The following is a 23,870-nucleotide window of genomic DNA, read 5'->3' on the forward strand; positions in this document are numbered from 1 at the left end:
AAGGCTAATATAAAATATAGATAGCCATCTGCTATTCGAATCACTCATTAATTTAATAGATGTCAAATTTTTTGGAACTAGCCCCATTTTTAAATTTAAAAATATAGTGATTTTTATTATTATATTCTGTTTCAAACATTGGCGTATGCATCGGGGGGGGGGGCAACCCCCCCCCCCCCCCAAGCCAAAAAATGCATATGCCGGATATATTTTTCAAAAATATTAATGTTTGTTTATATTAATTTATATTTGTTAATATTTATTCCTATCTCATATTAAATATATATTTAATTACATTTATTTATCATATTCATCTATTAAGTTATTTATCAATTAATTTCGATTTCAAGTTTTCATTGGCGTAATATTTACCTATTATTTTCAAATTTCTAGTGGCGTAATATTTACCTATTATTTTCAAATTTCTAGTGGCGTAATATTTATACCATTTTCATATTTCTATCAAATAATAATTTTTCTGAAACTCCTTGTACAACAGGGAGAAAGAAAGTGTAGCTTGTCCAACGAGATGGAGTCTCCGCCATCAAGTAGTAACAGCTTTTATGGAGTTAGAAGAACCGATTATTAATGCTATTACTGAAATATCACAATGGGAAGAAATATTTCCTCAGAAGGAAGAAAATTATTGGATTCAATACTTATTTCAATTTTTTTTTCTCATTAGAATGTATTATTTAATTATACAACTATTTTATGTAATACTTTTCAAAAACATGACATTGACTTGATTAATAAGATGAGAATAGCGGAGAGCATTTTATTAGAACTCAAGGAAATTAGGGCTAATGTTGATGAAGAATTTCAATTTTATATGTTATCGTTGAGTCAAAAGGAGAGATATACGTGTATAATATTTGTCTCACTCGATTTGCAGCAAGGCAAGCTCATCGTCAAAACATTAGTGTAAGATCAGTAGAAAAGTATTATAAAACTATAATCCAAATAAATGAATGGTTTTTAATTCATCCTGCAGCACTTACCAATCTGCAGATATTACTTCCACAAAAGCCTTGCCAATCTTTTCCGATGGTTATAGAAAAAAAATAATATTTGTTCGATGCCTTATTAGCTGAATAACTATGTTTAAAAGATTAACTAAGATATAGTCCCAAAAAATTCTAAGCATGCTTTGTATGTATTAAAATGATTATATATAATATATATATTAAGCAACTCTTCCCATTAGTAAACTAATGAGAGAACATTCTCTTTTTTAAGAAGAATAACAGAGCTCTGCAGAAATACAATTTGCAGAGCACGGCTTGAATTTATTTTTCAAAATTTTTTTTCGGCCCTTTTTTTAAAGAAATTATATTTATTTTTGATTTTTATAGCTAATTTCAAATATTATAGCCAAGCCCGGATTATATTTTTTAAAAAAAATTAGGCCCGGCCCGGGTGCTTTTTTTAAAAAAATTTCGGGCCCTGCCCGGGTGTACTTAAAAAATTAAAATACTGTCCGATCCGGGAACCGAGCCTACAGTTCTCTGAAAACATACCTAAGAAGTACAACTTCTGAAAGTGGATTGAATGGTTTAGAACTTTTAAATATTTATAGGCATTTGACGCCAAGCAAAGATGAGTAATTGAAAAATTAGCTCAAACCCAACGAAGATTAGATTTTACATTGTAAATATTATACAAAATACAATTATTAATAAGAAACTTTTTGAGTATTAATATTTATATTTCCATTTAAATTTTTTATACTTTATATACAAATTTTAAAGGCTCAAAAAATTCAAATTTCTATTTTGGGTCATTATGTGATTCATATGGTGGTTATATTCATTTATATTTTTTAATTCACATTTATTTTATAGTTTTTTATGTGCCGGTTTATATATATAATTTTTAATAATTCATAATTTTTTAATAATTCATATAATTTAAAATTGTGTATTAGAAATAGTTATTAGTCCTAATAAATTTATGCTTGATATTTTTAAATAACAATAATATTTCTTAAAAAAATTTATCACCCCCTCCCCCCCCCCCCAGACAAAATTCCTGCGTACGTGCCTGACTTCAAATAATCAAAATTTAATAAAAGTATTTTTTTTGATATCATAAAAAAAAAATATTAAAAAAAATGAATGATTGACATCGAAAGCTTATTTGTTTGCACTTTTTTAGGTGGGTTAAATTATGACAATTCATGATGTTGGCTTTGAATTATTTTTTAATAGCGTAAAAGAAAATTTTAAAAATAAATTAGATCCATTAGTTCTTCGTTTACATTGGATATTGTTGCAAAATAATTTAAAATGCTTATGGAATAATAAGGTACAATTTTTTTTAATATCTTATTAACTTTTTACTAAGAAGTCTACTGAGTTGCTACCTTCAGATTGGAATAAAGATTCTAATTTATACAAAATTCATTATACAAACGGCAAACAAATTTTTGAAGTGAAAGTTTTTAAAAAGGATAATACTGTGATAATGAATCTAAAAGTTACATTATATTGAAAAAAATAATTTAATATATTTTAACGACTTAACAAATTATATATGATATGTATTAAACATATAACAGCATATTAATATATTTCCTAATCTGAAATGATGATTCAAAATATATTTATATACATATTTATTTAACACAACCCTGGAATACTTAACATTTGTAAATCTTATGAATCCATGTTTAGCATAGTCTTCATCTTTTACATATATGTTTTAAAAATAATTATATCAAAGTTTTTATTAAAAATTAATTTTTAAAGGTTTTTAAAATTGATTTATCATCACAGTTAGCATTACAGGATTGGTTCTGTTCATAAATGGCTCTAGTTCTTAACCCCCCCCCCCCCCCAGTTCACATCTCTCTTTTAGAATAGTAATTTTTATGGGGATCTATATTGTGCTTTCTTTTATACTTATACTAAATGTAGCCTTTTCTTCTAATTAAACTTATTTTTAGCTAAATAAATTAATTCATTTACACCTGAGTTTAGGTATTTAGTTATGCTTATCCAAATATTTTACCTTTCCTCATAAATAATAATACCTTAATTCTATAAAATTTTGGCTTTCATAGTTTTCAATTGGTAAATTTAAATATTAAATGATAATATCTAGATTTTTAATTTTTTGTTTGCCTTTTTTATATTTTAAATATAGCTGCATTACTGGATTTCATCACAAGGGTGTGTTTAGAGCGTATTCTAGATGTATTTTTTTTTGAAAGGGAGGGGCCAGGGTGTTGTATAAAATTAAAAAATTATTTTTGAAGGAGGATTGCAAATTTTATTTAAACTTAAACCTAATGTAAAAAAATGATAAAAATAAGAATAATGCATATTTTATTTACAATGTTGTCCTTAATACTAATTTAATTAAAGTCAAAAAAATTGATTTATAGTTTTGCCTAAATATGTCTTTATTCTATTGAGCAGGGCTGTGAACCCTTTTAAAAAAGTGTTCAGGTTTTTCAGTGAAGAATCTCTGAACCAGGGTTAGGTTCAGGATTTGGTTTCCAGAAAAATTTTAAATTTACATGAAATAGATAAACTAATATAAAAAAACGATAAATGAAAAAGGATTTTAATAAAATATGTTTTTAATAATGAAAATAAAAAAAGCAATGTTTTAAATATTTACTATGTGTTGTAATATTCAAATGAGTTAAAGAAAAATGAATAAAAAAAGATATATTATTCAGATTAGATAAAGTTCAAGATTATTTAAGTTTGTTGTTTAAACACTATGTAAATAAATAGTATAGAAAAGTGTATATAATTGGGAATATTTTACTTGAATAATTATTATTATGTTGCGAACTTAATTATTAATATTTTAATTTTTTTATTGTTATGATTATGTAATTACAATTTATATTTATTAATAAAGTATTAGTAGTTAATTTATTTACACTATTTATTTGTATTCTCTTTAATTTCTCAACTACAACATTTGTTACTGAAACATTATGTTCTATAGGCATATTCAGTATAATTAACTTTTCATTATTTGACACTACGTTTTTTTATTATAAATATTTTTTATATTTTTAATACTGTTCAAATTTTTTATAATTTAATAAAATAAAATTAATAAATTTTAAAATAAATTCTTGAACTCTGAACCTTAAATTTCAAAAGGTTTGTGGTTTATAAGTATTAATAATACATGATAAAATATTTTTATTGCTAGTTTAATAATGTTTTTAATTATAAATTCCAAGAAACTGTTTGATATAATAAAATGACTGCATGTTTGGTAACTTTGTTTAGGAGTCATTTTCCTATAAGCCATTGTTTATATTACCCGATTGGAATTTATATTTTACCTGTCCCAGTTAAAAATTTTTCCAGCACTTTTTCAATTTTTTTTATGAAGGTTACCAAGCCCGATTTTTTAAAGAAGGCCTAATCCAAAATATATGTATTTAAACACTAAATTGAACAACTATTTATTATATTGGGTAGTGGTTAAATTAAACACACTCCACTTTATGGACTATCACATCTAACAAATATCTGAATTCACCAATAATTCAGCCTAAGTGGTTAAATTAAATGCACAACACTTTATGGATTATCACTTCTATTGAATATCAGAATTTACCAATGGCCGAACTTATACACCTCTAATTCTATTATATTTTAAAATTTTATTTAAATTTAAAAACCATGATTTAATCAAATGAATCAATTTTTTTTTATTTTAATAAAAAAAAACAATGATTTTTGACAAAACCCAAAATCCCATTCTGTTATTTTTTAAGCTAGATTTACATAATAAATTTGGGTTCTATAATAAGTATATGACGTTATTATCGGTCCATCATATGTTATAAAATTGATAATTTTTTGGGCGCCTTCCAGATTAAACGTTTTTATTAATTTTTATCGATTAGGAGTGTCGATTAACACTCCAATGGTAAAAATTGAGCGCGTTTGGGCAAACCTCTAACTACACCACTGATTTTATATAAATTACACAAAATTCCCACAATTTGAAAACTAAATAGAATAAAATTCAGATGATAACAGATGAACTGTAAATCGTCATATTACCGTCAAATAAAATAAAAAACGTGAAAGATGAAGAAGGAAACGATCAAAACTAGGGCTGTGCTGACATTAAATATCGAATCGAAACTGATATTTTATGTTATTTTTGGTTAATTTTATGATTGTATATATAATTATATAATTTTTTTTATTTTGTAAATAATTTGATAATAATAAATGAATAAAAGGAACTAAAATACAATTTATTTTTTGCAATAATTTAAAAATTTTACTTTATTTTTGGTTATATTATCTGCAACAATAAAATGTTTTTAAAATATCTAACGAGTCACATTCAGCTAGTGTTGTTAATCATCAAGAATTTGGTCGAAAGTAAATTAATCGAGCTTATTAATTTTGCCCGCATATTGCAGAAAGGTTTGGGATTCTATTGGCGAAACACGAAACTTAGGTAATAATATTTTAGCTAAAATCTTGATTTAACCCTCTTTTTAAAATCTGTCAAAAGAAGCTGTTTAACAACCCTACATTCACCCTTAAACATTGCGAATATTTTAATTAAAATTATTAACTTTTTGAGGATTAAAAAAAACAAAATACACTTATTCGAGTTATTTGTTTTTAAATAGAAAATATTGATATTTTTATGACATTTATTCAAAGATAGATGGTAATAAACAATTTTATTAAAAGATTCTTTTTCTCATATAGATTCAAAACCCCAAATAGAATTTTTTGATATGTTTTTATTTACCTTTAATGCAAATAAAATTATAAATCAGTCAAAAATTAATTTCATTTCTTTGATATTAAATTTAAATTACTTTTCTAGGTGCCATTCTACAGATTTAATTTAGCAGTAGTATATTACTTGGAGAATATACAGTTATTCTTGTTCTAATATGCCCCATCTTTTCAATCAATATATTGTGCAATCTTTGATTGCCATTGCTCGATTATTAACCACCTCGTCGATCACAATAGCCTATTGATTTAATAAGTGAAGTTGGATTTTGTCATATGCTAGTTCTAACTAATTATGAAGGTCGGTGTAAATTGTAAAAATTCTCAAATGTGATCGACAACGAATATGTGTGATCAGTGTGCAACCCAACAAGGCAATTTATGTTCAACACCTTGCTAATAATTGCATATTGCAAAATAATATTTCACTTATATTTATATATATATATATATTCTTTTTATATATAATACAATGTTATATAATTATTCTGAAGAAGAAAAAAGTTGAAAAAAAATCTTGTTTATTTTTAAAGTTATCACCTTATTAATTGTTAACGCGTAATTATACTTAGTTAAGTAAACGGAATTCAACAACTATTTAAGTATTCCGGAGTTAATATCGCGGGCACTTTGAAATCTTCCAAAGGAGAACAATTATTTTTTAAAGATTTTGATTCTTTTATAATTTTATTTTTAAACCGACTCCTTGTTTTTATAACCAGAATGTTTTAGAATTTTACCTGATACATAAATTTATAATATATTTATACATAAGAATGAAAAAGATATGGAGGAGAGTCAAACAAAATTAAAAACTGATGAATATATTAGTAATGATTTTAAAGACTTTGACAAGTAAATTTGGATAATTATAAATCATTATTTTTTAAATTATGTAAATAAAATTAAGTTTTTAAAATTTTTGATTTGTCACCAATTTAAGATAATTTGTAAAAAAAATTAATAAATAATTAATTTCAAATTTTCCTTATAATTATAATAAATATAGTAAATCAAATATTCGAAACTCAAAATGTTTATATTTAACACGAGGATCTTTTTATTATCATGAAAATTTGAGACATTTTTACATCCCATGCACATTTATTTTTAAGGGCATATAAAAATCAATCCAATTTTGAAAAAGTTGTGCAGGGTGATTTACTAGAAAAGGGTGATTTTAAAGCCCCGATCAACTTACCAACCTCTTCCGCTCATTCAGATAAGATACCCCAAGAAAAAACTTTTCTAGCTAATAAAGACCTAAGTGGATCAAGCAATCTTTTAGATAACCGCTTTCAGCCCCCTTCTAGAAACATGTAAGTTTTATCGATATATCTTTAATTCTGTTGTCATTTGTTCAATTTACCATTATGTTACATATCACGCCATAAAAAAAATTAAGCATCTTCACCTTGAATGTTGGAACATAAAAACAAATATAAGCTTGATTTAAAATTAGAATTTTATTATTTTTTGTTATTCTAGTGGAGTAATTATTTAGCGCTTTATTATTTATTACAACTTCCTTAAAATGAATTAGCTTATATTATTATCATCTGAAAGTGATAACCAGCCTGGCATCTTTCCCGTAGGAAGCGGAGATCTTGACCCATTAGGCCGTAGTGGACCTCCTGGCATGCTTTTTGACCCAGCCCACAACATGGGCCCTTTTGGAACAGGCGGGACTGGACGGTTTAGACCATTCAACCCCAATGCCGGTCTACCCGGGCCAGATTTGTTACCCCCAGGTGCTATACCACCTGGAGCTCGCTTTGACCCCTTTGGACCAGATATAACTCATGAGTAAAATTTGTTTTATATATCAATATCGCAAAGTTTGACTTGTAATGATCTTTATTTATAATAATTAGAATTTTCAGAAATTTTATATTGCAAGTATTTTACAAATACTAGAGTACATTTCCGACAATCATTTTTTTTATATTTATAAAAACGCGCTAAATAAATAATTTAAAATTGGAAAATGGCAAAATAATTTTTTTAACATATGTTTAATTTTAAAAATCTGATTTTGCCGAAAATGGAATTCCAGTGGTGGTCTGTATCGGACCTAATTTTTCAATTCAGGCTCGGTCCTAAATTTTTTAAAAAAATTGTTAGGCCCGATTTTGAACGAAACTTATATTTATTCCGAAAAGCCCGGCCGAAATTAAAATAAAAATTATTTGTCCTCTTGGCCTGAATTCGTAATTAGAAAATTTTAATATTTTTTTTAACTAAAAATTACATTTTACAAAAAAAATATTTTTTAAAAAGAATTTTTTTTTTTTGAGTTTTTATAAATTTATATACTAAAATTTCATGGAATGATTAAAATATTAAGCAGGCAATGCACACATTGTCGGTAACATATATGTATATTTTGATTATTTTTTATCGATTTACAGTCGCTCTTTCTATTCCTTTTTGACAAAGATAAAAATAAATTTATTCTTCTTTATCTATCCTTATTTTATAATCAATGAGATCACTGGCCCTTATCATTAGGCATTCTCATAAATTTAACATTATAGTACTGTACCCTTACTCCTATTCCTCACCATTGTTTTATGAATCTTTAATATAATTTAATTTTAAACCTATAAGTTTTTTTAGTCATTAATTGATATTGTAGATATTACGAGAATTAATAAATCGTTATTAGCGGGGTTTTATGATGGGTGTTTTTTTATTTGCAATAAAAATTGTAGCTATATATTATGGTATTAAACTGAACATATTTTATAGTCTCATTATTAGACTACAGAAAAATTCTCCCCGGCTTTTAGGATTAAGTAAAAGTCCGGCTTTTATGACCCTAATATGACAAGACATTCGGGGTTAAAATTAGTGATCTGCATCGGGCCTAATTTTTCAAAACCGGCCCGGCTCGAAATTTTTTTAAAAAAAGTTTTGCCGGCCTGAACCTGAAATGCCCGAATTTTTTTTAAAAAAATTTACCGACCCGGCCCGGCCCGAATTTATTTAAATATAGAAATTAATTTTTATAATTACTCAAAATAAATTTCAATAAATAAAATCAAATATTTTTATTTTACATAAAAATTCAATATAAAATTGATAAATTTATATATTTAAAAAAATTTCCAAAGTCTGACCCGACCCGGCCAGAATTTTTTTTTAAAATATTAGGCCCGGCCCGAACCCGATTATTTTAAAAATTAGGCTTCGGGCCGGGTACGGGCCGGGCCTAACTTTGCATATCTCTAGTTAAAATTATGATTATCAAATCAATTCCAATCCTTTCTTTTTATTGTTATGCTTTTTACAATTAATAAATATTATATGGAGGAGATGCTGTAATTATTTTTTCTGACTAACCCCTCATTGATATAAAGTCTTAACACAAGAATAATCTTACTTGGTAAAAACATGAAGGTTTATTAATTTAATAGTGTTTTAATATCACTATTTAGATAATAGGTGAGTTGTCTGTATACTTGTCAGCTGTTCCGAGACTTACATCAGGGCATTAGATATCATTAGGGATAACGTTATCCATGGTTTCATCTCTAGATCTATCATTTCAAATATAATTGGCTTCTGTAAAAATATGAGGGCTTAGTGATTAGGTTCCATCTGCCGTAAACCCTTTTTAAAATATTTTATGGATTCATTTCCCTGGTTCTTGCTTCATAAAATATCATTTACCACTTGCCATATATCCCCAGGGGTAATAAGTTTAAATGGCTCCTAGAAAGCTGGAAACCCCGGATCAAGTTTAAACGGTTGATTATTAGTATAGTTGGGTAATTACTGTATTTTTAGCCTAATACTATAACTTTGGCTACGGGGTTTTTCTTAAAAAGATAGCAGCTCAAATTTGGAAGTCTGGCAAGCACGTGGATATTGAGTCGAATAGCCGATATTTTAACCATTACCCAACTATAGATATTGGTCACTAAGGGTAGATATTTTATAAAATTCAGAAAGTACTTTTGCCTTAACAAAAAATTGTTGACGAAAAGTACTAATTTTTAAAAAATCAATATCTGTCGATGAAAATTTGGTAGATAATATATATAAAATACATCTTTTGACAAAATTCAAGATAATTGGCTGTAAAGATGATAAGTTTTAGCCTTTTGTCATTTTGACCCACCTGCTGTATAACCCCGATCATCCTACTTATACTATTTTTTGTCAGACCTGTATAGGTACTATTTGCATGACCCAGCCCGGATTTTATATTACGCATATTATAATATCATTTACTGTTTATTTTTTTAGAACTAGACCAGATCACCTGAGACCACCGGGAAGTGATGATATGTACATGTGAAACACGATTTCTTGTTATGAACATTTTCAAATTTATCAAAATTTATATTCGATTTCCATAAATATTTATCAGTGTAATTTATATTATTTTATTATCGAAATTATTAATGGAATTTTCCCATATATCTAAATAGAACAAACCATAAATTACTAATTTTTTTTGTTGTCACAGAAATGGATTTTTTGCCCTATAACTATTTTATTTACTGCCAAATACTTTAAAATATTTGGTTTCCATAATTTGAAGATAACTGTATTTAAAAATAGATTTCATAATAATGAAGGCCCTTTTAAGTTATAAGAAAAATTTTTAATTTTTTTTAAATATCAATTTAAGTTTGAAATAGAATGTATTCCCATAATTAACAATTTTTCAATATAAATAATAGTACTGTGCTGACCCACAAATTTTTCGATGATCCGATGTGCTCTTATTGTCACCCAAAATCGATATCGATTCCATATTTTCATTGATTTTTAATATATTAAAAATAAAAAATAGAACAGGAAAAGTTTAGACTTAAATAATTAAAATTGATTCAATAATAGTATTACCTAGTCAGACTCTTTCTTTTAAAATATTTCTATTTTATTTTGTAAAACATTATAAATAAATTATTTTGGTTGGTTTAATTTATATATTAAAATAAGAAGAAAAAAAACAAATGATAATATCTGATAGGTTTTTAAACGGTAAGAATAAACCTTCTATCCTTAGCACTCATACATTTTTGATGGAATGTCCAACAAACAGCTTTAAAAATTTACATCCATCAAAAAATGATTAAAGCTAATGGAAAGTTAAAAAATACTATGGTTTTAAATTCAGATTTTTTTATAAAAATAAATAATGAAATATAATATATTTTTGGGTATTTTTTTGTATATATAAATTTATTTAGTGATATGAACTTATTTATGTAACAGCGATTTTAAAAAAATGATACAGACAGATTTTAAATATAAATTACAGAAATGTATTGATTGCGTTTAGTTATTAAAAAGTCTTCTTCTTGCCTGACCTCCCAAACTATTTCACCATAATTTCATATTATTATTTTAGAGTTTTCTTGGAGCCGGCTCTACGGTTCCACCCAGGTTATCAGTTAGAGGTATATTTTCAAATTCCGTGCTTGGAGCTTTTTCTTTACTCTTTATAATTGGGACAGCATTAGGGTCGTTTAGATTAATTTCCGTATATTCTCCTTCGTTATAATTATAAGGGCTGTAATTTGATTCGGCTCCATAGGTATCTACCAATATAGAATAATAGGGGTTATTCGTAAATGAAAATACTCATCTTAAATATAATTTATAAAATGTGTATAAGACTGTCCTAAATATCAAAAATATTATTAATAAACTTTTAACTTTAACCAAAAAGAGAAATAAGCTATTTTTAATGTAAAAATAAATTGTGGGTAAATCATTTTTTCCAATTTACTTTAAACTTATTAATTTTAAGTTCAAGAAATTATAAAAATTTAATTGATTTTAGCTTAAAGTTTTATCGTAAGCAATATTCATTTTTATTTTTCAAATTATAATAAGAAATGGGCAGTTATATTAATCAAAATTGGAAGTATTAATTGAACGGGAAGTATAAAAATAATTTGGTAGGAATTATAAATTTCAGAATTTACAGAACTTTAAAAAGATTTTAGACATACTTCAGCTTTTTATAAAATTACGAAGGTTTTTGAGTTTTTAAAAATATATTTAATAGCCTAAACCAGAGGGAGGTGAAATTTTTAACCCCGGTTCAATTTAAGTAATTTTTAAAGATTTGGCATTTTAAATATATTTTTTTATAAATGATTTATTAGGGAAATTTAAAAATAATGTGAGAAACGAAGATTTTTAAATCATTTATAACGTGATTTTTGAATTGATATATGGTCATTTTTAGTCACATGGTATTCTTTCTAAAACTCAAGATGTCCCTTCAATTCCAATAAGTGAGGGCTCATGTTGGATGTAATTTTTTTTAATTCTTGACCCAGAATTTTAAAATGCCATTTTACAACTTGAGCCTGCAGATCTTTGATATGAACTATATGACAGACTTGCAATTAGTGTTAAACGATGTGAACCGATTTAAAAACGGCCGACTCAATATTTTATCCAGAAAATGTTAACCAAGTCTGGAGATTTTGTTCTAGATTGTAATTTGATTTTAAAAAAAATCCATTGAGAATTAACTGACTAATTTATAATTTGGGTTAATTTTCTCACTTTTTCCCATTTTTTTAGTTATGACACTGACGTATAAATTATATATTACAACATTTTGACAAAATTCATAAAAAACGCAACAACCTGTTTCAAACGTAGCATCTAAGGGTATTGGGATAGTATCATAAGCATAATCATTATAGTAATAATCATCATAATAATATTCTCCCGGACCCGGAGGTTGCGCGGGGGTCGAACCCGGATCGGCGTTAGGATTTAAGGGAGACGCTCCATCGACAGGACTTAATGTTTTAACGTCAGCAGTAGTTTTGTCCGGGCTCGATTCGCCACTCACTCCTTCCTTTTTTTTGCGCTTCCGTTTACGTATGATTTTTTTGATGATCATCTCTCCTTAATGTATACGAATGATAGAACATAGATATGTTATAAAATTATTTTTTTTAAGTCATAAAACTTATAATAACTTTTGCAATGCAGTATTTTTTTTAGCATAATTTATTTTTAAATTGTAACATCTTTTTCAATTTTTTTTTAACCTGTTTCATCTTTGCGTAAAAGTATGAACCCGATGACTGCCAATATTAAAACTGTTGCTATCACAAAACCGCATATAATGATCACAGTTGACTTCGAACCTGCCTCAGGGTCCGCAACCTCTACATTTAATTATATAAATTTTAATAAATCACTCTTTTTAAATGTAGTCGAAAAATTATTAATAATAAAAAAATAAAGGCATTCAATACTACTTAACCCCTAGCTTCGCAATAGGGTGCAAACGGGCTTATCAATACACCTAAATTTATGTAAACAGATTACTTTCGAATATCACTATTTACCTGGGATGTTTAAACAAACTGCAATAAAATTTTCTGGCATGCCTGTTTAACTTTTACCAATGCCCTCTAACAACAGATAATTAAAATCGCAGAAGAATATTCTTATATTCAACTTATTAGCCTAGGAATTTTTAATTGAATAATTTTTCTATTGGGATAGTCAGAGGGGCCTCAAAATCTTGGCTTATGGGGATCTAAAGGGCTCTAATTTCTACTTGATATAATAAGCCATATGTCCTAGGCTGGGCAATAATATTTTCGTACCCGGAAACTTGAGAAAATAATTTCGGACGGAAAGTTCAAAATATTTTTACTTGCTCTTCGAATTAAACTTAGAATTACATTTATGTCATGTTTCTTCGTAAAATTTATTACCGAGAAACGTGTACAAAAATATTTTGCGGGCATTTTAGTCAAGAAAAATTTTTTACGAGTCGAGGCGTGTTGCTCTTATTTGAATTATATTTTAAAATAAGAACTGTAGGAAAAAAAATTTGAAGAATTATCATTATTTTATTTTATTTTTAAATATCAAAACACGATTAAACTTCCATCACGAGTATACGACCAGAATTAATGTTTGTTGGTAAAATGCTTAGGTAAAATATCAAAATAGTTAAACTTCCATCATGAATATACTACCGGAACTATTTTATAGAGAATGATTTTATAGAGAATGATTTTATAGAGAATGATTTTATAGAGAATGATTTTATAGAGAATGATTTTATAGAGAATGATTTTATAGAGAATGATTTTATAGAGAATGATTTTATAGAGAATGATTTTATAGAGAATGATTTTATAGAGAATGATTTTATAGAGAATGATTTTATAGAGAATGATTTTATAGAGAATGATTTTATAGAGAATGATTTTATAGAGAATGATTTTATAGAGAATGATTTTATAGAGAATAATTTTATAGTGAATGAACCAGTTGTTGACAAAATGTTCCAGTAACCTTATCGGATGTAATCATGTGCTGCATTAGAAAAGAGTTGGGTCACCCTAGCACTTTCGCGGGAATTTGTTTTATCCAACAGAGATAAATTGTCAATTATACAATTTATTTTTAGACACAAATCCTTTGTTTTGGTACTAAAAGCAGGCAACAAGAAAAGATTCAGAGTTTGAAAAAAATTATGTTTAAAATTGAACTAGTGTGCTTGACCTATGCCTTTAAAAATATAACAATGTGTTTAATAAGAACACTATTTTACTATAAACAAGCAATATATTAGATAAACATAAAAATAGAATTTTGACAAGTGGGACAACAGTGGTCGGGATAATTAGGTGATCATCTTTCGAGATTTAGCTGAGTTTATAGGCGGCCCGGGATTTTTTTAAGAAATAAGGACTTTTAGGTGCCCCCTTCCCGAAATTGTATTGGAAGGCTATAAACCTAATTTTATCAGGCCTTATAAGATAAAAAATTTTGCATTTATATTTGTTAAAAATTCTTATTTGTCTGAAAATTTTAAACTATCGGTTTTCCTTCTTTTTAAAAAAATTGTTTAGTTCAATTTTTGTGGAGATGAGAGAGGGGTAGGGATTTATTAGATTCAAAATACTTATAAAAATATTCAAATGGGAGGGGGTGGTGGCTGTCCCCTTAACTTACAAACACATAATGGCTGTATCGTATAATCAATATTTACTTAAGAGTTGCAAAGTTCGAAATTTGGCAAGTTTTCTTGGTCCGATGCCAACTTTATTTTGGCCGCTAACATAAACGACGTACAGCGTTAGAGGCATTAGTTCTTTTAGCTCTATATTTGACTATATTTTTGAAATAAAATAATTAAACCAAACCATATTAAGTTCTTATATATATATTATAAATTTCAAAAAAATATATATTAAATATTAATAATAATTTTGATAAGTGAGTGCGAATGAGCCATTTAAATTTATTCTAAAAAAAAATTAACTTTTTATCTATCAGTTACTAAAATTTGTAAGTTTATACAACATCGTCTCCTTTGATAATTCCTAAATAATAATAGCAAACAAAATCAAATGATGCTAGTGGCTTAATGCTAAAAAAATTTTTTTTACCCGTTCAACAGTTAAATTTATCCTTTCGTATTTTTCTAAATCTGTAGAATCAAATCCATATTGAACTATTACTTGATCTATATTTATGGTACTCTTAAAAGACCAGTCTACTTTAGCTGTAGTATCGCTGGCAACAGCTTCTACTGACCATACAGCTGGAGGGATTGATAATTCTTGTTTGATTTTTAAATATAAATATCATTAAAATAATATAAAATGATTTAATTAAATTCGATTCTCAACTTATAAATAAAAGCCTATTTCCCTAACGAAAAATAATTGTTTATTATTATAACTATCCTCTAGAAAAAATCTGTCAATATTTTATATCTAATTTTTCAATATCATAATATAATCATCTTAAATATAATTTAACAGGCTGGAAGTTTTTATAACCATTTCATAATTCGCTCATTATATTATTTAATAAACTTTTGATTTTTATGCTTCTAAATTCCACAAGAGTCTTTTTTGTTTTTTTACGTTTGATTTTTAATGTTTTTTTTGTATTTTTTAAATCGTTTTAGAACATTTAAAGATTAAATTTAATAAACACTATATATTAAAAAGATCTATTTCAAATTAATATATACTAAGAGATTAGTGAAGGCAGGAAAACTTTTTTAAAACTAAATAATTTATTTTTCTAAACTTTAGCGGAGCGTCAAAATCTTCTAAGTAAATTATATTAGCTTCAATGGTATTCTACTTTCCAAAGAGCTATCATAGACTCTTTATACTTTTTATTCATTGATATTTTAATTTACATTTAATTTCTCATTTTTAATACTTTATATTACCCTAGATATTTTGAATTTATTTATTTTACTATCGCAGGCAGGTTTCAATTCAATTGTTTCGATTGGTATTTTGACGACGTTTTTCAAATACTTAATTAGGGTGTTCTCTACATCTTGGGCCAAGGGGAGAACGTCAGCTTGAAAAAGCAATTTCATCATTACCTTTTCCATAGATCTGTAATTTAAGCAATCCATTATCAAGATATAACCTATATAAATTTAATGTTTACGTAATCGAACTTATGGATACCATCTGAGATTCTTTGAATTGACCTCGAAAGGAATTTATAAGCAGTGAATTAACCTTTTTTTTAAAAAAAATAAATATATTTTTATTTAAAAAATTTAAATTTTAAATTATTGAATACGGCCTGTGTGAAATTTTTCTCTAGTTCAAAATATTCCTTGGATAACGAATCCGTCATAAAGCCTGTAAAGTTTTGAATCCGAACTATCAATTGAACATCGCATACAGCATCCGCTATTTTCATAATTTATTTAGAATTTATATAAATTTTTAATTTAAAAAAAGGATATATATAATAAAATTAGTATATACCTTCCAAACAATCACTGCCTTTTGTATAAAACCTTTCAACACATTGACAAAACTCTTGGTCGACATTAAACTGTCTACAATATTTTTTAGGAGGGCATTGAGCACCTTTACAAAGCTCTTAAAATAAAAATTTATACAATAATAGAGTCATTAGTTATACATTGTACCCTACACAACAAAAGGCTGTTTATATTTCCTTTTACTTTATTTTGTTAGCTCTCTGTTTTTGACATATGTGCCATAAATAACTTGGTTGTAACAATTTAATCAAAAATAGATTTAAAACGAAATAAAAAAAACAAAATCTTTAGATTTATTCCAAGAAAAAAATATTCTTTCATAATTTCAAGTTATAAGTGAAGTTTGTAAATGTTAACGTGCTTAAATGTAACTAATCGCCGTAATTTTAAAGTAGCTAATTGCAGTTACATTTCAAAAGTATTTAGTTATGTTGAAAGTTACTTTTATAAATTATTGATATAACTCAGTATTTTTAACATAATCTTTTTGTCCGCATAATTATTTCTTTATTATAATATAAATGATCTAATGTCCTATGCTGTATTTATAATAAAATAATTTCGCGATTTACAAATTTTAATTAAAATAAATTTAAATAAAGCAAATAATTGCATTTAAAAAATATATTTGCATCGAAAATAAAAAGATATCAATAATATGTATTTTTCATAAAAATTTGGGTTTGGGCAATTTTTCAACAATAAACTATTTTTATAATTGGTGTCTAAAAACGTACCCCGAACAGACTCTTCCATAGGCAGGACCAGTTCGGCCCGCAGCCCATAAACCCATACCTGGCCCATCCTAATATTGCATTTTCTAATAGGCCTGGGTTTTAAAAAATTTTTTTTATTTGGCTTAGGCCTAAATTATTTATATTTAAATTTAGCTTATTTAAAACAGTTGACAACTCAAAAAAATATTGCAATTTTTTTCTTCTAATAATATAATAAATTCCAGTTTTGCAAATAAAATGATTGCTTACAAATATACTAAAATATTGTTTATCTTCATTAAATACAATAAAATAATTTTTTGCTATGAGCTTGGGAAAATATTTTGAAACTTATTGTGCGTCTGGGCCGGTCTTGGGAATTTTTTTCATATTAAATATTTCTCGGGCCGAGCTTGTGCCTAATTTTTACTGCAGGCCTGGGCCGGACCCGACCTCTGACTCCTAATACTAAACAAACTTTCTACAGGAGTACCTGATGTAAATTTATTATATTTAATAAATATTATTTTTTAAACTTGCAAAATCATTAAATAAAGATAGTTAAAATGCGATATATAAAAATATTCAACAAATTAATAAAAAGTAACTTGGAAAATAAATAGTTACTTTTGTCGTTACAATCCAAAAAGTTAGTTATTACTATTTGAATTGTTTTAAAAGTAACTATAACTTTAGATACTATAATTTAGTGTTAAGAATTATAACCCCCCCCCCTCCCCCCACCCCACTTAGCAAAAAAAATTATTGTAAAATTCTATTTATATACTACATCAAATAAAAGCCATTTTTTTACTAATATAGGGTTTAAAAAAATATATCGGGTAAATACACTTTGTATTTTTAAAAAAGTGTTAAAAGAATCATAAAAAATGGAAAACCTTATTATTATTCCTATATTTAGAAAGAATTTTATCCTCAAGTAAAAAAAAATTAAAAATAGTCATTTGTTTTAAGCAATGGGCCAATTGTATAATGTCAGGGGTGTTTTAAAAGATTTGCACGTTTAGCTAATTTTTAAAATTTATATCATTTATAACCATTTTATTTTATTTAATTTTGTAAGATCTAATTTATTTTCGGAAATCGAATTCCAAGCATGTATGGTACGCAAATATTCATGGGAGAAATAAAATACGATTCCGGCAAAAATCAGATTTTTTAAAATAAGAAAAAACGCGCGCTAGTCAAAAATTCCTAAAAAACCGCAGGGCAATAAAACATGGCCCTAATTTTGTAAACTCAACTCATACCAGTTAAGTACGAGATATTATACGAGATATTATACCTCTCTGAAAATTCTTATTAAATAGGAATTTTTGTCACAATTCAATGCAAGGATAACGAAAAAAGTGTGGGAATTATTAATTTAACTACAGAAATATTATACAGATAGGCAGTGACGTAAATATTTGTTACTTTGCAAATAAAAATTCCATTAATAATATTAGTTATTTATTTTTTAAGTAACACGATCCTCGTTATAATATTTAAAAAATGTCTCTTTATTTTACAAGCCCAAACAATGAGTAAAAGTGTTTGTGAAATAAAATTAACATAAATTTTGCATATAAGTGACCTAATACAGTTATTGACCTATGTTACATTGCGTAGCACTGCTGCTGGCGAGTTTTATGGCCATGACTCGACGTGGCATAAGGAAATTATGTTATAGTTATTAAGTAATATTTATCATATGTAAATGTTTAGTAAAAATTTATGCAGAAATGATATTCTATTCATTTAATTATTCTTATCACATTAAAAAGGGCAAATATATCCGTATAATTGTAATTTTTTAAAATATATATTTCAAGATCCACAAATAAAAGGTTTTAGAGAAATTTCTGCTTTAAGATTCCTTTGGATTTTGGAGTTGTATAGGTTGTTCAGAGATAATAGATCCAACTTTCAGAAATCGTACTATTAGATGATAAAAAAATCTTTTAAACAGTCAAAAAGAAACTTTAAAATTAAATATTCGTCAGGGGCTGCTGATAATCTTTATAGGATTATGCAAAAAATTTTTATAAGAAAAACATTTGTTAAAAAAATTTGTAAAACTAATTGTAAGTTTCTTATTTTCATTTTTAATTAACCGAATGAAATATATTGTGTAATATAAATTCATAGATAAATATTAAAATCATCAATTGCATCACCAGCCTTTACAATTAATCTCATGTGGTGTTCAATAAAACAAATTTAAATTTTTTAGGGGGAGGGGGGCTCTTCATTTTTAGGTAGCTCGAGCTCAGACATGCCCCTCCCCCTCTTTCCCTATTGACGATACTGATGATTCATTTAATGTCATTCTAAAAATAAAATACATAACTAGTCAAAATATGATAAATTTCCGTTATATGCTAATTTTATCTCCTAGGTTTTTTATGAAAATATTCCTACGATATCTGGATAAAATTTCTTTTTATTCAAGATTTAGGTCTGATGGATAATGGCCATGCATAATGAGTATACCTCACCGCACATAGACCTTTTATTGTACATAGGTTTTTGTCCAAGTAATAATTGATAGGCAGTCAACTATAAATTACTTCTCAATTTTTGTTCCTTAAATTGATCGATAAGAGTGACTTTATATTTGAAACTTTGAAATCATTTACCCTATTTTGAAAAATTTTAGTTTTACATGTAGAGCACTCCAATTCTGTAATCATATATTTAATAATTTATTTTTACTCATTGTTAACTTATTTAGAGATACCCCAAATATTAAACTTCAAAAAGATATTTGTTCCATATCAAGTTATTTATAAAGTCTGGCAAATTAATATCATCAATTGTCAGATTAAATAAGATATCCTCATTTAGAACTAGAACAGGTTTTATTTATTAATTTTCTTTTCTATCTTGACAATAGCTAATGTATTTGACTTTTTTGTAATAACGTAAAAAATTGGGAATAATTCATATTAAATTATCAATTTTGTTCACTTTTTAAAATTTTTTTTAGTAATAGGCATTCCGTCGCGCTCCGTCATTATAAACGACGGCCCGCCTCCTCAGTGCATTAAAATTAAAAAAAATAATAAAAATTTTTTTTAAATGTTTTTAATGTGGTCGAATACTTTGTTTTATCTCATTTTTTAAAAAGTCAAAATTCAGATTCTAGCCGATTTTTAAATACACCTAAATCCTGAATTCTGCCAAAAAACATTAGAGACGACTCGAGATTTGTATATATATGGCAAATATGTTTGCCCCTATTCTGGCCAAATCAATCACTATATTTATTTATCAAAAAAATATTAAATAATTCATATCTCAGTTTGTTACCTCTTTTCTGAAGAATATGTTGAGATAATTCGAACCTTTTAGCAGGACTCTGCAATTGAAGCATATTTGATACTATATGGAATAAGGTTAGTTTAAAAATTATCTGCGCGAATCGAATGCGTTTTATGAAGACCCAGGTATACCATGTCTTCGACATTAAAGCATCTGGCTTGTGGGTAGCAACTTACCGTTTATGTCTAATCATAGAAACTTTAAATAAAATTATAAAATGAATATAAGTTTTATAATTTAACTCTAAAACATTATTTAATGAAATAACTGCGGCAAATTAAAAAAAATATAAGCTAACAACAAAAATTTATGACGTTATAAAGAAGAAGAAAGGCGTAACAATAAAGAAAACGAAATATTATATTATATTTTAAAAAAAATAAACACGAATTAACTAATAATTCCTACAGAATATAATTGATGATTAAAATGGTTTAGAAGAACTGATGAAAATAAACCTTCTTTGAGTTTTCCTGACCGAATTTTTTTTATCAGCTATTATATGTTCTAGGTTTTCTCTCAAAATATTAAAAGTTGATCACTTAGATTATTATGGGATTAAAAAGTAAATTTTTATCTCAAAGGTCTATTGTTTTTATTTTAAAAAACTCAAAATTGTTTAAATTTTTTTAAGAGGGAGTTATCGGTGTTAAATCATTGAGGACTAAATACTTTTCTCTGCTACGGCAATAGCGGATAACTGTATATTGTATGATGCTAAATAAATATGCAGCTATAATCCAAAATTGGGAGGTGACCATTTAACGGTTAAAGCTAGCGATTATTAAAAATTAAAACATTATTACTATTTATATGGCTGGGGTGAATAGCTCTAGAAATTTCCATTGAAAGTTGTGAGGATAAACTTTAGGGTTAATAATAATATTATACAACTGGTACATTTAGATTGGATGATGATCTTATAAGTGGCTTTACTTAGACTTAAAGTACAATTGTTATTTTATAGGTATTACATTTACACTATTTTATTATAACTAATTCTTTTATAAGAATATTTTTCCTATTTATTTATAGGTTTTAAAGGATTTTAGGAATATTTTTAAAACGCGTAGGAAGAAAACTTTAAACGTAGGCATAATAAATACTAAAATTTATGTATTGTCAATTTATGTAAATATAGTATAAAAAATTCTTAAACAAAATTTTTCAAGCGGGGAAACAGGGATTTTGTTAAAAATTTATAAGTGGTAGATTTAAGGGACCCGTTTTGGGAATTACACGGACCACAAAAAAAGTTTCATTTAGTGAATTTTATTTATTTTTTGCTTAAATTTAGATTTGAATTGATTTCTTGGGTTTTATATGAATCAAAATTTTCGATTAATTAGAATATTCATATTTAGTTAGCATTGTGATCCTAAAGTTTGATAGTAAGTTCTGGTTAATTAATAGAACATGTTTTGAATAAATTTAAATGAAAACATGGCTGTAAATGATTTATGATTGTGTTCATTCTTTATTTTTGAATAAAATTTTTAATCGCTTTCCACGAATTTATTTTTATTTTCCCACGAGAGGAAAAGTTATATTAAAAAAAACCAGGTTCCCAGTCCCCCCCTCACACATAACTACTTTGTTAAGAACTTCTGGGCAACATAATAGACTCCAATTGAATGGAAGATGTATGATCATCAATTTGCGTAAAAATTTTAAATAGTTTATACTAAATGGAGAGGCAAATTATTATGGGAAGAAATAGATTTAGCTAGGTTTAATGAAAGTATGCGAGTTAAACAGAAAGATCTAAGATTTGCTAGAATCAACATGTTGAATGAATATTCTGCGCATATTGCACAAGTCATTAGTCATATATCATATATCATGAAATTAAGAATTGATTATCATAAACAATTAAAGAATAAATATGATAATGAACTGTTTGAAAATATTTCTAGAAGGTTAACAATTCGCGTTATTGATTTTTTATTTATGTTTTGCTTTAATATTTAATGATATAAGATTTTAATAAATGAATGACTTTCATTTAATCAATAAATTATATAGTCAAGGGGAGTACAATCAACAAAATTCCTCTCGCATTCAACAAGCTCCGCGATTAATCCCAGGATTTCCTCATCAGAATGCGGAGGAGAATCGAGTAAATAGAAGAAAAAGAAATATAAATATAAATGATAAACCACCCAATCCTAAACTTGTATTTAAAAGATGGGTAAAATTCCCTAAAAATGCTGGTATCAAAAGAATCATCAAAAGGAAAAAGCAGAAATATCGTCAAGCTGATAGAACTCGGAGTCAGAATAATAGAAATCGTTATGGATACCCGTCCAATGAAATGTGCATGCAATATATAATGCAACAAGGTAAAGTTTTTTTTAAATTATGATTTGCATTACATATAACAGATGGTAAATAATCATCCATATATATAATATATGCTAATAATATCTTTATTTTTTAAATAGCAGGAGTGTCTAATGCCTTGTTTATAGTATATGGTAAATGCAAAATACCCCGATGTGGCTCAAAGAATGCGTAATTATGGCTAAACTATAGCATAGCTGTATAATTTACATTAGGCCTCTATAATAGCAAGCGCGAATTACCACGATATCCCTTAAGCGCATGCATGTATAAATAACATGTATTTTGTAAATTACATACCATCTTAGCTACATAGTGGTATTCCACTCTAACTATGAATGAGGCCAGATTTGTTGTAAGTTAAGCATCATTTGAGCAACATCGATACGGTATTTAGTGGTTATTACGAATGAGGTCTAAGTACAGAGTTGATTGAAGCAATGCATCATGGTCGAGCCTTTGATTAAACTTTTTTTCCCCAAAAACAATTTGATATTAGACGGGGAGTACTCTGATAAAATCGTCCTCCACTTCTGACTGTAAATTTGTCCCTGTAGAAAAAAAATATTGACTTGAATTGTCTACTACCATAACACATATAAGCGAAGGTTAAGCCTTAATTATAATAAAAAGGAAAATAACATGATACCACTTACCAAAACATTACTGCATGCTAAAAAAAAGTTTCCATATAAGAAAATATTTTAGCGCTAGCTCAAAAGATTAGGGCTTCTGAGCTTAACCTCCTGGCGCCATTGTAAAAATTATATTTTAGTTCTAGTTTAAAATTATTACTAGTTTCTGATTATATATTCTTTTCATTTTGATATACCTTTACAATATGCATATTCTGAATTTTTATAGAGGGGGGGGGGTGAAGCACTATTAGACGCATCATAAATTTTATTGGAGGTCATTACTTCCACTTATTATAGACCTTTTGCTATATTAAAT

The 23,870-nt window shown here is 26.7% G+C and overlaps 2 protein-coding genes across 5 annotated transcripts; one reads left to right on the forward strand and one right to left on the reverse strand.

The window, feature by feature from the left end:
- Positions 1-2,167: 2,167 nt before the first annotated feature.
- LOC135925805 (proteasome inhibitor PI31 subunit-like) lies at positions 2,168-10,206 on the forward strand. 2 transcript variants are annotated; one of them, XM_065461300.1, is made up of 6 exons: positions 2,168-2,307; positions 2,347-2,478; positions 6,523-6,602; positions 6,863-7,066; positions 7,314-7,553; positions 10,002-10,206. In XM_065461300.1, exons 1-6 carry the CDS (start codon positions 2,170-2,172, stop codon positions 10,051-10,053), a joined length of 846 nt encoding a protein of 281 aa, XP_065317372.1. In that variant the 5' UTR covers positions 2,168-2,169; the 3' UTR covers positions 10,054-10,206. The 2 variants fall into 2 exon arrangements, with proteins under 2 accessions (XP_065317372.1, XP_065317379.1); XM_065461307.1 differs by having other exon boundaries at positions 2,350-2,478.
- Positions 10,207-10,982: 776 nt separating this feature from the next.
- Positions 10,983-23,229, reverse strand: LOC135932007 (uncharacterized). Of its 3 annotated transcripts, none has more exons than XM_065469337.1 (11): positions 23,217-23,229; positions 20,562-20,771; positions 16,511-16,627; positions 16,320-16,432; positions 16,182-16,255; positions 15,981-16,126; positions 15,152-15,324; positions 14,752-14,872; positions 12,785-12,904; positions 12,372-12,638; positions 10,983-11,305 (listed from the first exon to the last, which is right to left on the reverse strand). In XM_065469337.1, the coding sequence occupies exons 2-11, from the start codon at positions 20,716-20,718 to the stop codon at positions 11,112-11,114; spliced, it is 1,482 nt and encodes a 493-aa protein (XP_065325409.1). In that variant the 5' UTR covers positions 20,719-20,771; positions 23,217-23,229; the 3' UTR covers positions 10,983-11,111. The 3 variants fall into 3 exon arrangements, with proteins under 3 accessions (XP_065325409.1, XP_065325410.1, XP_065325406.1); XM_065469338.1 differs by lacking the exon at positions 23,217-23,229 and adding an exon at positions 20,816-20,838 and having other exon boundaries at positions 15,224-15,324; XM_065469334.1 differs by lacking the exon at positions 23,217-23,229 and adding an exon at positions 20,816-20,838.
- Positions 23,230-23,870: the final 641 nt, after the last annotated feature.

The sequence above is a fragment of the Gordionus sp. m RMFG-2023 genome, chromosome 1 (genome assembly GCF_954871325.1).
Source record: "Gordionus sp. m RMFG-2023 chromosome 1, tfGorSpeb1-WG-v2, whole genome shotgun sequence".
NCBI classification, from domain to species: Eukaryota; Metazoa; Nematomorpha; class Gordioida; order Chordodea; family Parachordodidae; genus Gordionus; species Gordionus sp. m RMFG-2023.